The 13665-nt window shown below is 50.4% G+C and overlaps 1 protein-coding gene across 1 annotated transcript in view; it reads right to left on the bottom strand.

The window, feature by feature from the left end:
• LOC132574471 (solute carrier family 12 member 9-like) overlaps positions 1-13357 on the bottom strand; it is a 188501-nt gene extending 175144 nt beyond the window's left edge. Inside the window, exon 1 of the mRNA XM_060242823.1 lies at positions 13144-13357. Coding sequence (XP_060098806.1) covers positions 13144-13357 — 214 coding nt within the window. The remainder of the gene's footprint in view (positions 1-13143) is intronic.
• Between the last annotated feature and the right edge of the window lie 308 nt (positions 13358-13665).

Below are 13665 nucleotides of genomic sequence, written 5' to 3'. Positions count from 1 at the left end.
TTGTACCTGTTGGAATGGCCTTGAGTCAGCCATAGCTCTCGCAGGAGTTGTCCTTGAAAGGGCAGCTTCTGTCAGAGCTCTCTCAGCCCCGCCTACTTCATAGGGTGTCTGTTGTGGGGGAGGAAGGTAAAGGAGATTGTGAGCCGCTCGGAGACTCTTAAGTGGAGGGCGGGATATAAATCCAATATCTTCATCATCTTCTAAGCTCCCTTTCTGCTTTACACTTCAACGCATACTGGGAATAGAGCAATGGTCAAAGACAGAATGATGGTTCATAGTCACCGTCTCTGATGCGGGTGTGTGCTCTCCTTAGCATTTGCAGCTCTCATTTATAACTATTGTTTGGAGCCCCGTGGCACAGAGTGGTAAAGCTGCAGTCCTGCAGTCGGAGCCCTCTACTCATGACCTGAGTTCAATTCCAGCAGAAGCTGGGTTCAGGTAGCCGGCTCCAGGTTGACTCAGCCTTCCCTCCTTCCGAGGTCAGTCAAATGAGGACCCAGCTTGCTGGGGGAAAGCAGAGATGATTGGGGAAGGGAATGGCAAGCCACCCTGTGAAGCTGGGTTCAGGTAGCCGGCTCGAGGTTGACTCAGCTTTCCATCCTTCTGAGGTCGCTCAATGAGGACCAGCTTGCTGGGGGGAAAGCGTAGATGACTGGGAAGGGAATGGCAAACCACCCTGTAAAAAGCTGGGTTCAGGTAGCCGGCTCCAGGTTGACTCAGCCTTCCATCCTTCCGAGGTCGGTGAAATGAGTGCCCAGCTTGCTTGGGGGGGAAAGCGTAAATGACTGGGGAAGGCAATGGCAAGCCACCCTGTAAAAAGCAGGGTTCAGGTAACTGGCTCCAGGTTGACTCAGCCTTCCTTCCTTCTGAGGTCGGTGAAAAGACACCCACTTCCAGCCAGCAGTCATTGCAAGACTGGAGAATGCATTTACAGTTAAAGTTGCTTTCTTTCCACCTTCCCCTCCCCCATCTATTTGCTTTCTTTCCCCCTTTCTTATCACCCTTCCTTCCTTCCTTCCTTCACTCCCTCCCTCCCTCCTATCTTGTGGCTTTCAAACATCTGACGTTCATGTCTCGCGGCTCTCGAACATCTGACATTTATTCTCTGTGGTTCTCACGCTAAGCAGTCTGGCCAGCCCTGCCTCGGCCACAGACCGAGTCAGAGGGGAAAACAGATTCTCCGCGTCTGCTTGTTCCTCCTTGGCTTGTTGAGGATCCTGGATAAACGATATTACTCAGTACAGGGGGGGTTGTGCCACAATGCGAAGCCGGGAAAGCCCTTTACAAGGGCAATTCCATTTCAGTTCTGCTCCAGAATTCACAATCACTTGGCTTTTTCTATAGGAAACCTACACACACACACACCTTTATTTAACACCCACTTCCAGCCAGCAGTCATTGCAAGACATTAATCACCACGCAGGGAACATAAAGATCCCAAGACCCCTCGGCTGGACCCAGCCTGTGTTACTGCCAGCACTTAAAAGCACGTGCGTGCTTCATTTTCTAAGCTGCCACAGCCATTCCAGAGACTGGCTCTCCCTCCCTCTCCCTTCCCCTGTGTGCAAAAAACGCTGTTTTGATTGATCGTTGGGTATAAAGAAAAGAGCCTGTTTGCTTTCACTCGAGCGGACACTTGACAAAGAGAAGGCGTTAACCTCACGGCATTTCATTAAACTCTGGGGAAGCGGCAGAAAACGGCCGCTGTTCAGAGAGTCTGGGGGGGAACTGAGGTCCACGATTTCCTCCGCCACATATTCACTGATCGGTTTTGGGCAAGTCACTTAACCTGGGGGGTGCCTAACCCCCAGTCCGTGGACTGGTACCGGTCCGTGCATTGTTAGCAACTGGGCCATGAGTCATATAGTTATTTCATTATATATTACAATTAAGAAGATGGGAACATTGGATTTATATCCTGCCCTCCACTCGGAATCTCAGAGCGGCTTACAATCTCCTTTATCTTCCTCCCCCACAACAGACACCCTGTGAGGTAGATGAAGATATTGGATTTATATCCCGCCCTCCACTCCGAAGAGTCTCAGAGCGGCTCACAATCTCCTTTCCCTTCCTCCCCCACAACAGACACCCTGTGAGGTAGATGAAGATATTGGATTTATGTCTCAGAGCGGCTCACAATCTCCTTTACTTTCCTCCCCCACAACAGACACCCTGTGAGGTAGATGAAGTTATTGGATTTATATCCCGCCCTCCACTCCGAAGAGTCTCAGAGTGGCTTACAATCTCCTTTATCTTCCTCCCCCACAACAGACACCCTGTGAGGTAGGTGGGGCTGAGAGAACTCTGACAGAAGCTGCCCTTTCAAGGGCAGCTCTGCGAGAGCTATGGCTAACCCAAGGCCATTCTTTCAGCTGCAAGTGGAGGAGGGGGGACTCAAACCTGAGTCTCCCCAGATACGAGTCCACACACTAAACCACTACACCAAACTAACAGAAATAAAGTGCACAATTGTATCATCCCGAAACCATCGCGCACCTCCACGACTGTCTTCCACAAAACTGGTCCCTGGTGCCAAAAAGGCTGGTGACCGCTGACCTAACCCTTTTGCTTCCATCTCCGAAGTAATATTTATTTATTTGAAAAGAGCCAGAGTCCAGGAACACCTGAAAGATTGACAGAATTTGTGGCAGGGCCAGGAGCTTCTGGGAGTCGCTGCTCACTTCTTCCGAGACAGCTAGCAGTGACTCACAAGAGCCACAAAATGTTGTTAGTCCTTAACAGGGGTGGCCAAACTGTGGCTCGGCAGCCCCATGTGGCTCTTTCACACATATTGTGTGGCTCTTGAAGTCCCCACCGCTCCGTCAGCCGTCTTGGAGAAGGCATTTCTCTCTTTAAATCACTTCTCCAAGCCAAGTCAGCTGGTGGCTTGGAGAATGCACTTAGAGTTGCTTTCTTTCCACTTCTCTCTCCCCTATCCCTCCCCCCTCTATTAGTTTTCCTTCTTTCCTTCCGGCTCTCAAACATCTGAACATAAGAACATAAGAGAAGCCATGTTGCATCAGGCCAAAGGTCTATCCAGTCCAACACAGTGTCATACAGTGGCCAAAAAACCCCAGCGCCATCAGGAGGTCCATCAGTGGGGCCAGGACACTAGAAGTCCTCCCATCCCCCCCCCCCCAAACACCAAGAATACAAACATAAGATAAACCATGTTGAATCAGGCCAATGGCTCATCGTCCAACACTCTGTGTCACACAGGGGCCAAAACCCAGGTGCCATCAGAAGGCCCACCAGTGGGGCCAGGACTCCAGAAGCCCTCCCACTGTGCACCCCCCGCCCCAAGCGCCAAGAATACAGAGCTTCACTGCCCCAGACAGAGAGTTCCATAAGAACATAAGAGAAGTTATGTTGGATCAGGCCAATGGCCCATTCAGTCCAACACACTGTGTCACACAGTGGCCAAAAACCCCCCAGTGCCATCAGGAGGTCCATCAGTGGGGTCAGGACACTAGAAGCCCTCCCATTGCCCCCCCACAAGCACCAAGAATACAGACATAAGACCATAAGAGAAGCCATGTTGGATCAGGCCAATGGCCCATCCAGTCCAACACTCTGTGTCACACAGGGGCCAAAAAAACCCAGTGCCATCAGGAGGTCCATCAGTGGGGTCAGGACACTAGAAGCCCTCCCATTGCCCCCCCCCCACAAGCACCAAGAATACAGACATAAGAACATAAGAGAAGCCATGTTGGATCAGGCCAATGGCCCATCCAGTCCAACACTCTGTCACATAAGAACATAAGAGAAGCCATGTTGGGTCAGGCCAATGGCCCATCCAGTCCAACACTCTGTGTCACATAAGAACATAAGAGAAGCCATGTTGGATCAGGCCAATGGCCCATCCAGTCCAACACTCTGTGTCACATAAGAACATAAGAGAAGCCATGTTGGATCAGGCCAATGGCCCATCCAGTCCAACACTCTGTGTCACACAGGGGCCAAAAACCAGGTGCCATCAGGAGGCCCACCAGTGGGGCCAGGACACTAGAAGCCCTCCCACTGTTGGCCTCCCCCAAGCACCAAGAATGCAGAGCATCACTTGTCCCAGACAGAGTTCCAACAATACGCTGTGGCTAGTAGCCACTGATGGACCTCTGCTCCATATGCTTATCCAATCCCCTCTTGGAGCTGGCTATGCTTGTAGCCGCCACCACCTCCTGTGGCAGTGAGTTCCACGCGTTAATCACCCTTTGGGTGAAGAAGGACTTCCTTTTATCCGTTCTAACCCGGCTGCTCAGCAATGTCATGGAGTGCCCCCAAGTTCTCGTATTGCGAGAAAGGGAGACAAGGACTTCTTTCTCTACCTTCTCTACCCCACTCAAAGTCTTGTCAACCTCTCTCATGTCCTTTATCTCTTATTGTGTTCTTTATCTCTGTCTGACGTCTGTGTCTTGCACCTCTCAAACAGCTGACATTTGTTCTTTGCGGCTCTTCCGTTAAGCCAGTTCGGCCACCCCTGATGTAAGCTTTTGTGGGCCCTTCAGACACTTCTCAGAAGCACAGGAAAGCTTATCCGCAGAATTGAACTTTGTTGGTCTGAAAGGTGTCCCTGGACCCAACCTTTGCTCTAAGCTTTATTTTGGTTATTTCTAGCTTGCCCTTCCCAAATGGACTCAAGGCAGATGACGCAAACGGAGTCAGCACAATCGCTTCAATGGGACATTGCAGTAACCAAATGCTGCAGGATTTTAGAAGTCTGGAATCCCCAGAAAGAACTGAAGCACTGCAAAAGTTTTCACATGACACATGAAGAGGTACAGAAATTACATAAGAGGAACCTACTTACAGTAAGCGATACATAGCGGTATAGACCAGGGGTGTCAAACGTGCGGCCCGGGGGCCAAATCAGGCCCCTGGAGGGCTCCTATCAGGACCCCCCCAAGCAACTGGCTGTCATCTGCTTCCTTCTCCCTCTCTCTTGCTTCCTTCTGCATTACAGCTTGCTCTGCCAGACTTCCTTCTCCCTCTCTCTTGCTTCCTTCTGCATCACAGCTTGCTTTGCCAGGCTTACTCAATCTCACAGGAGCGACAGAGCAAAACCTCTATTTTTACTTCTGTGTAAAACCAATTTTTTTTTTATTATTCTACAACATATTATATCACTATTTCATTTACTTCTCTCAAATAAAAGTCAATATGTTGCAAACATTTCCACCTCCCCTTCTCCCTTTCAAGACTTCCCCAGTGTTACTTACAATATAAAAGCAATAAAGGTAATTTAACATTGAAAAAAAACTGTTTAAAAAGAAAAAAGGAACTTATACTTCTTTATGGTTATTACCTCATTCGATTAATGATCCAATATATTACTAAATTAAGTCATATTATCTATCTTATTATAATCTAGAACAAAATATTTTCTCATATTCTCATTTTAACTATCATTCTTGTCTCAGTAAATTAAAAATAGCTGATAAACAAGTTATCCATTATCAAATATCACCAAGTGTCCTTTCACTCTCCAATGTTCTTCCACATAGTTCTGAAACTTTCGCCATTCATTATTAAATTTTTCCATATCAAGTTCCTTTAGTGTTCTTGTTAATTTGTCCATTTCACTCCAGTGCATAGTTTTCATAACCCAGTCTCATTTTTCTGGAATTTTATTTTGCTTTTACAACTGCACATACAATGTCCGTGCAGCTGAAAGCATGTACCAAAGTAATGTTCTGTCTTGCTTCGGAAAATATTCTATTTGTAATCCCAACAGAAAGATTTTTGGTGCCTTCTTCACTTTGTATCCCAAAATCTTTTGACATTTCTTGCTGGATCATTTGCCAATATTGTACAGCCCTTTCACAAGTCCACCACATATGGTAGAAGGACCCTTCATGTTTTTTTACATTTCCAACATCGATCAGACATCTGATTATTTGTTTTCGACAGGTTTTTTTTTGGTGTCATATACCATCTATACAACATTTTGTAACAATTTTCTTTTATGTTATTACATGTCGATATTTTCATAGAGTTCTTCCACATATATTCCCATTGTTCCATCTGAATTTCCTTCTTTGTTTCCTCTGTTTTTTCCATTGGCTGAGGCTCCTCCCTTGGGGAGGAAGAAGGGGAGGAGACAGAGCTTGCTTTGCCAGGCTCTCTCAATTGCACAGCAGAGCTACTGAGCCAAGCCTCTCTTCCTTCTGTTGGCTGAGGCTCCTCCCCCTCCTGGTCCCCTGGGGAAGGAAGGAAAGAGCCAGAGCTTCCTTTGTCCAGTTCCCTGGATCCCTTGGGAGAAATACAAAGAAAGCACCTTTAAGACCGACAAGGAAAGAGCCAGAGCTTCCTTTGCCCAGTTCCCTGGATCCCATGGGAGAAATACAAAGAAAGAACCTTTAAGACCAACAAGCTTTAAACATGTTTTATTTTAAGCGTTTTTTAAAAAAATCTTTAATTGTGTTTGTCTGTGTCCTCTATAAAGTTTCTATCTCTGCTACCTAATCTTAAATAGGAACACACACGGCCCGGCCCGACATGGCCCCGGCCCGACAAGGTCTCATTTATGTCAGATCTGGCCCTCATAACAATTGAATTTGACACCCCTGGCTTAGACGGAGTATACGCGGCACTGTCAGTGGGCTGGCAGCCCCGGTTTCATGGCACCCGTGCTACTAAGAGATCACCAAAAGGCTGACGTTGCCACTTGGCAAGGGAAGCAGGGTTGAGCCAGAGTCGGTTGCTAGAGGAAGGGCGTCAAGTTCCACGGGCTGAGCAAAATGTCAACGGAGCCAGGGAATCACATTGGGGGAATTACACGGCAGTTGTGCATACACACCGGATTTATAACCTCCAACTTCCCTCTACTCACTGTCAGGCTCTGTTCATTTACAATATTAATGAAAGCTGTTACTAATCATATTCAGTAATGCATAGAAATGCTTACTAACATAGAAGCCAGGGTAGCAAGGAGGGAGGGGGGAAAGTAGAGAGCAATTTCCCAGGAATATCAAAGGTTGCCAAGGTCTCTTTGAAGTAGACACTATGTGCCAGATTCTCACCTCCTCTCCGGAGGCCCCAAGGACATTGCCTCCGGGAAACGTAACCACCAACTGAAATAACCACCAACTGAAAAGATAAGGGGGGCAGCGTTGGGAAAAGTCTCACATGCAAAAGCAACCTTTTGTTTTGGGAATTAAGGGGTAGAGATGATTGCTTTGATTTAGAAGGTTAAATGCCAATGGTTCGAGCTGATCTCCATCAGTTCCAATACCTGCCATCCTGGAGTAACTCTGAAGTGTCCAATAAATGCAACTTTGTTTCAAAATACCAAGTCTGCTCACTTGTGAGCTTCAATGAACCCACGCCTGACACTCGCCTGCTTCCTCCCACCGTTCACAACAGTTATTTTTTTGCCACATCACCAGCCTGAAAGGAAAAAAAATCACCAAAATCCCATTTCCAAGTTGCTAGAATGATCCTTCAAAAGAGGAAGAGTTGGCTTTATACCCCGCTTTTCTCTACCGGAAGGCAGAGCAGCCTAATCTCCTTCCCTTCTTCTTCCCACAACAGATCATGGAATCGTAGAGTTCGAAGGGTCATCTAGTCCAACCCCCTGCACAATGCAGGAAACTCACAAAGACCTCCCCCTAAATGCACAGGATCTTCATTGCTGTCAGATGGCCATCTAGCCTCTGTTGAAAAACCTCCAAGGAAGGAGAGCCCACCACCGCCTGAAGAATCATAGAGTTGGAAGGGACCTCTAGGGTCATCTAGTCCAACCCCCTGCACAATGCAGGAAACTCACAAACGCCTCCCCATAAATTCACAGGATCTTCATTGCTGTCAGATGGCCATCCAGCCTCTGTAGAAAAACCTCCAAGGAAGGAGAGCCCACCACCTCCTGAGGAAGCCTGTTCCACTGAGGAACCGCTCTTAACAGTCATAGAATCCTAGAGTTGGATCCAGGGTCTTCTAGTCCAACCCCCTGCACAATGTAGGAAACTCACAAATACCTCCCCCTAAATGCACAGGATCTTCATTGCTGTCAGAGGGCCATCGAGCCTCTGTTTAAAAACCTCCAAAGGAGAGTCCACCACCTCCCGAGGAAGCCTGTTCCACTGAGGAACTGCTGTAACGGTCAGGAAGGTCTTCCTAATGTTGAGCCGGAAACTCTTTTCATTTAATTTCAACCCACTGGTTCTGGTCCTACCTTCTATGGCCACAGAAAATAATTCCACCCCATCCTCTATACGACAGCTCTTCCAGTACTTGAAGATGGTGATCCTATCACCTCTCAGCCGCCTCCTCCCCAGGCTAAGCATCCCCAGCTCCTTCAACCTCTCCTCATAGGACTTGGTCACCAGACCCCTCACCATCTTCGTTGCCCTCCTCTGGACCCTGTTCCAGCTTCTCTATATCCTTCTTAAAACGTGGCGCCCAAAACTGTACACAAGGCTCCAGATGGAGCTGAGAGAGCTGAAGAAGAAGAAGATATTGAATTTATATCCCGCCCTCCACTCCGAAGAGTCTCAGAGCGGCTCACAATCTCCTTTACCTTCCTCCCCCACAACAAACATCCTGTGAGGTGGGTGGGGCTGAGAGGGCTCTCACAGCAGCTGCCCTTTCAAGGACAACCTCTGCTAGAGCTATGGCTGACCCAAGGCCATACAAGCAGGTGCAAGTGGGGAAGTGGGGAATCAAACCCGGTTCTCCCAGATAAGAGTCCGCACGCTTAACCACTACACCAAACTGACCCAAGGTCACTCAGCTGGCTGCATGTGGAGGAGGAGGGGGGAATCAAGCCAAGTTCTCCCAGATTAGAGTCCGCACACTTCACCACTACACCAGAGGTGTCAAACTCTTTCCCTGTAGAGTTTACCCAAATGCTGGCTGAGGTTGAAAGTCCACCGGATACGAAGGTGTCCTTAAGGTGCAGGAAAACTCGAGTTCCACCCACCCCACCCCTGGCCATATTATTAAGGATGCCAGCACAATCTGGGGCGTGCCACGCTAGACAAAAGACCCAATAACCGCAGCGCCTGGAGTACGAGGTTGATTAGTGAGCCAAGAAAGGGTAAACACAGGTGAGCCAAATATTTGTGGGGCAAAGTAATTATAACGCCCTACAGCGCCCTGAAGGTGAAAGGTGGCATTCCTCTACCAGCACACGTGACGTTTCTTATACCAAATCAGAGTCATGGCCCATAAAAGTCCCTATTATCCACTCTGACTGGCAGCGGCTCTCCAGGGTCTCAAGGCGAACGTCTTCCACATCACCTGCTGCCTGGTGTTTTTAACTGGAGGTGCCAGGGAATGAACTGGGACCTTCTGTATGCCAAGCAGATGCTCTGCCACTGAGCCACAGCCCCCCTCCTTAGCTCTCCAGGGTCTCAAGCTGAGGTCTTTTCCATCACCTCCTGCCTGTCCTTTTCACTGGAGATGCCGGGGATTGAACCTGGGACCTTCTGCGTGCCAAGCAGACACTCTGCCACTGAGCTGCAGCCCCACTTCATGGCTCTCCAGGGTCTCAGGCTGAGGTCTTTCCCATCACCTCCTGCCTGGTCCTTTTAACTGGAGATGCCGGGGATTGAACCTGGACCTTCTGCGTTCCAAGCAGAGGCTCTGCCACTGAGCCACAGCCCCTAAACCAAGAATGGCCAAACTTGCTTAACTTAAGAGCCACATAGAATAAATGTCAGATGTTTGAGAGCCGCGAGATAGGAACATCAGATGTTTGAGAGCCACAACGCAGGGAGGGATGGAGGGAGGGGAGAGAGCAGGAGGTGGAGAGAAAGCAACTTTAACTTTAAATGTATTCTCCAAGTTGCCAGCCAATGGGGCTGCGGGTGGCTTCAAGAGCCACACAATACGTGTGAAAGGGCCACAATTTGGCCACCCCTGCCCTAAACCACACCCAACTCAAACTGCAGGTCTCATGTGATTTCAGGGAGGTCATTCAAGTTCCAGACATTCCCCGTCCGTAGAAAACTAGCACAACAGGAAGAGGGTTAGGCTTCAGGCACTCTCTCAGATTTTCTGGGTCAAGGAGAGCTACAGAGAGAAAGGAAGGAAGAGAAGAGAGCAGCGTTGATGCATTTGAGGCTAGCCTCAGAACGAGAAGCAAGAAAGAACTTTGGGAAGGAGGGCAGGAAACCAGACCCAGGCAGGTGGCAGGGAGACCGGGGAAGGGTGCCGAGTTCTAGGGTGAGCGGGAGGCCAGACTAGCTGGGAATTACCCGTGGGCAGTCTTTCACAACAACACACACCACTTCTGGAGGGAATTCCCGAGGCTCGCCTGCTTCTTTGTGTGAGTTCAGCTTAGGAACACGGATGCGAGGCCGTCGCGGCAGAGCTTCCTACTTAATACAGCTCTTGTAAAGCGCATATCTTTCAGCGGCCTTTACAACAAACCTGCAGGGCGGGCCAGTATCATTTCAAAGGGGGGGGGGCAAAAAAGTTCAGACTTAAACCAGGGATGTGAAGCATTCACAATCAGCGAGAGAGTTTTGCATTTATACAGCTCCCGTAAATAGGGTTGCCAAGTCCAATTCAAGAAATATCTGAGGACTTTGGGGGTGGAGCCAGGAGACTTTGGGGGGGGCGGAGCCAGGAGCAAGGGTGTGACAAGCACAACTGAACTCCAAAGGGAGTTCTGGCCATCACATTGAAAGGGACCACACACCTTTTAAATGCCTTCCCTCCACTGGAAATAATGAAGGACAGGGGCACCCCCTTTGGGTGCTCATAAAACTGAACCCACTGGTCCAATCCTTTTGAAACTTGGAGGGTATTTGTAGGGAGAGGCACTAGATGCCATGCTGAAAATTTGGTGCGTCTACCTCAAAAAATAGCTCTCTGGAGCTCCAGATACCTGCAGATCAATTCTCCATTATCCCCTATGGGAATCGGTCTCCATAGGGAATAATGGAGTGTCCAGCAGACATTTCCCTCCCCCCCCCCGCTTTCTGATTACCTTGTAGTGGGGGGAGGGCCTCCAAACCGGGGGATCCCCTGCCCCCACCTGGGGATTGGCAACCCTACTTGTAAAGCACAGCGGCGCTGTCTAGGGGGTTTCCCACAACAACCCTACAAGGTGGGCCAGTATCATTTGAAACGGGGGCGGGGGGGGACACACGAGGCAGTCCTTATTAGAAGAAGAAGACGACGACGACATTGGGTTTATATTCCGCCCTCCACTCAGAGTCTAAGAGCGGCTCACAATCTCCTTTATCTTCCTCCCACACAACAGACACCCTGTGAGGTGGGTGGGGCTGAGAGAGCTCTGACAGCAGCCGCCCTTTCAAGGACAACTTCTACGAGAGCTATGGCTGACCCAAGCCCATTCATGCAGCTACAAGTGGAGGAGTGGGGAAAACAAACCCGGTTTTCCCAGATAAGAGTCCACACACTTAACCACTACACCAAACTGGTTCTCATTAGCAAAGCTCGCTTTGTATTCAGATCCATCCACTCTGTGGGCGACTTTAACAACACACCTGCCAGGTAGGCCAGTATGGTTGCAAACACCGGTGGGGGGGGGGAGAAAAAAAAGGAGTCGACGAAGTCTTGCCTGCAAAGATTCTGTGTTCAGCTCAGGCCAGAGACTCCGAGCGCTTGCAAGATAAAGACAACTGCAGATTTATACCCTGCCCTTCTCTCTGAATCAGAGACTCAGAGCGGCTTACAATCCTATATCAGGGGTGGCCAAACTGTCATTTGGGAGCCACATGTGGCTCTTTCACATATATTGTGCAGCTCTCCCCCGCCCTATCTCGCTTACAAGTCGGCAGCTTGGGACATGCATTTAAAGTTGCTTTATTTCCACCTCTCCCTCCCTCCTCATCTATTTTCCTTCCTTCTTGTCTTGCGGCTCTCAAACATCCGATGTTTGTTCTGTGTGGCTCTTACATTAAGCAAGTTTGGCCATCTTCCCCCCCACAACAGACACCCTGTGAGGTGGGTGGGGCTGGAGAGGGCTCTCACAGCAGCTGCCCTTTCAAGGACAACTCCTGCGAGAGCTCTGGCTGACCCAAGGCCATTCCAGCAGCTGCGAGTGGAGGTGCGGGGAAGCAAACCCGGTTCTTCCCAGATAAGAGTCAGCACACTTCACCACCAGTGTTCCCTCTAAGGTGAGTTCGCGTGAGCTAGCTCACAGATTTTTAGCCTCAAGCTCACAGACTTTGGTCTTAGCTCAGGAAGGATGAGCCCAGAGCACATTCATTGATGCAGGAGCTCACAACTTGAAAGCCAGTCGCTCACAAAGTAGACTTTTTGCCCACAAGACTCTGCAGTTTAGAAGAAACATTGCTCACCACTGTATAGGGTTGCCAAGTCCAATTCAACAAACATCTGGGGACTTTGGGAGTGGAGCCAGGAGACTTTGGGCGGGGGTGGAGCCACGTTGAGACAAGCATAATTGAACTCCAAAGGGAGTTCTGGCTATCACATTTAAAGGGACCGCACACCTTTGAAATGCCTTTGCTCCATTCAGAAGAATGAAGGATAGGGGCACCTTCTTTTGGAGCTTATAGAATTGGACCCCCTGGTCCAAAATTTCTGAAACTCGGAGAGGTTTTTTTTTGAGAGGCACTGGACGCTATGCTGCAAATTTGGTGCGTCTACCTCAAAAAACAGCCCCTCCAGATAGCCACAGATCAATTCTCCATTACACCGCACACCTCTCTGAAATGCCTTCCCTCCATTGGAAATAATGAAGGATAGGGGCACCTCCATTGGGTGCTCATAAAATTGGACTCCCCGGTCCAATCCTTTTGAAACTTGGAGGGTATTTGTGGGGAGAGGAACCAGATGCCATGCTGAAAATGTGGAGCCTCTACCTCAAAAAAAAAAACAGCCCCTCCAGAGCCCCAGATACCTGCAGATCAATTCTCCATTATACCCTATGGGAATTGGTCTCCGTAGGGAATAATGGAGTGCACAGCAGACATCCCCCCCCCCCGCTCCCTGATGATCCCGAAGTGGGCTCCAAACTGGGGGATCCCCTGCCCGCACCTGGGGATTGGCAACCCTGCCACCGTGCCAAACTTGCAGCTCTCCAGCTGAGCATTTCCAAAGTGCATCTCACCCCTCCCCTCCCCCTCCAAGAAGCGGAGTTCGAATTTCACTTTGGCTTTCCGAGCAGGAAGTGTGGAGAAGGCGGGCGAGAGGGAAGGGCGCACTCACCGAGGCGCAGGAAAAGCACCACGCTGAACATGGAAAGGAGCGTGGGCACCACCACGCCCAGGAAGGTGGGCAGCTTGCGGGCTCCTCCGGCGGCGGCCCTGGGCCCCCCGGGCGCCTCGCCTTCCACGGAGGTGCTGCTGCACAGGCGGTAGGTGAGCAGCGGGCTGCGCTCCGAAGGCGCCCCGGCGGCGGCGCCTCCTCTCCGGCTGGGCATGGCGGCGGCCCCCTGGAGTGAGCGAGGCCAGGCAGGGAGACGACTGGACTGGCCCGCCGCCGGCTGCCGGCAGCAGCCCCGACGCGCCGCCCCTCCGCCCGCCCCACTCTCCGCCCCCTGGCCCTGCTGCGCCCTGCTGGTCGGGGAAGGGAGCGGCGCGCCCGGCGGCTAACCTGGGAAAGGGAGGATCGAGTGTCGTGGAGTTCCGCCGGCCGCCCAGGGGAGGCGAAGCGTGGAAGGGGGCCAGCTCCCGAGGAAGCGCCCTTGGGGTGGGCCGCGGGACGCGGGAAGTGAAGGGACGGGACAAG

The sequence above is a fragment of the Heteronotia binoei genome, chromosome 6 (assembly GCF_032191835.1).
Source record: "Heteronotia binoei isolate CCM8104 ecotype False Entrance Well chromosome 6, APGP_CSIRO_Hbin_v1, whole genome shotgun sequence".
In the NCBI taxonomy this organism is placed as follows: domain Eukaryota; kingdom Metazoa; phylum Chordata; class Lepidosauria; order Squamata; family Gekkonidae; genus Heteronotia; species Heteronotia binoei.
The sequence above is the reverse complement of the archived record's forward strand: the minus strand, read 5'-3'. Positions and strand labels throughout refer to the sequence as shown.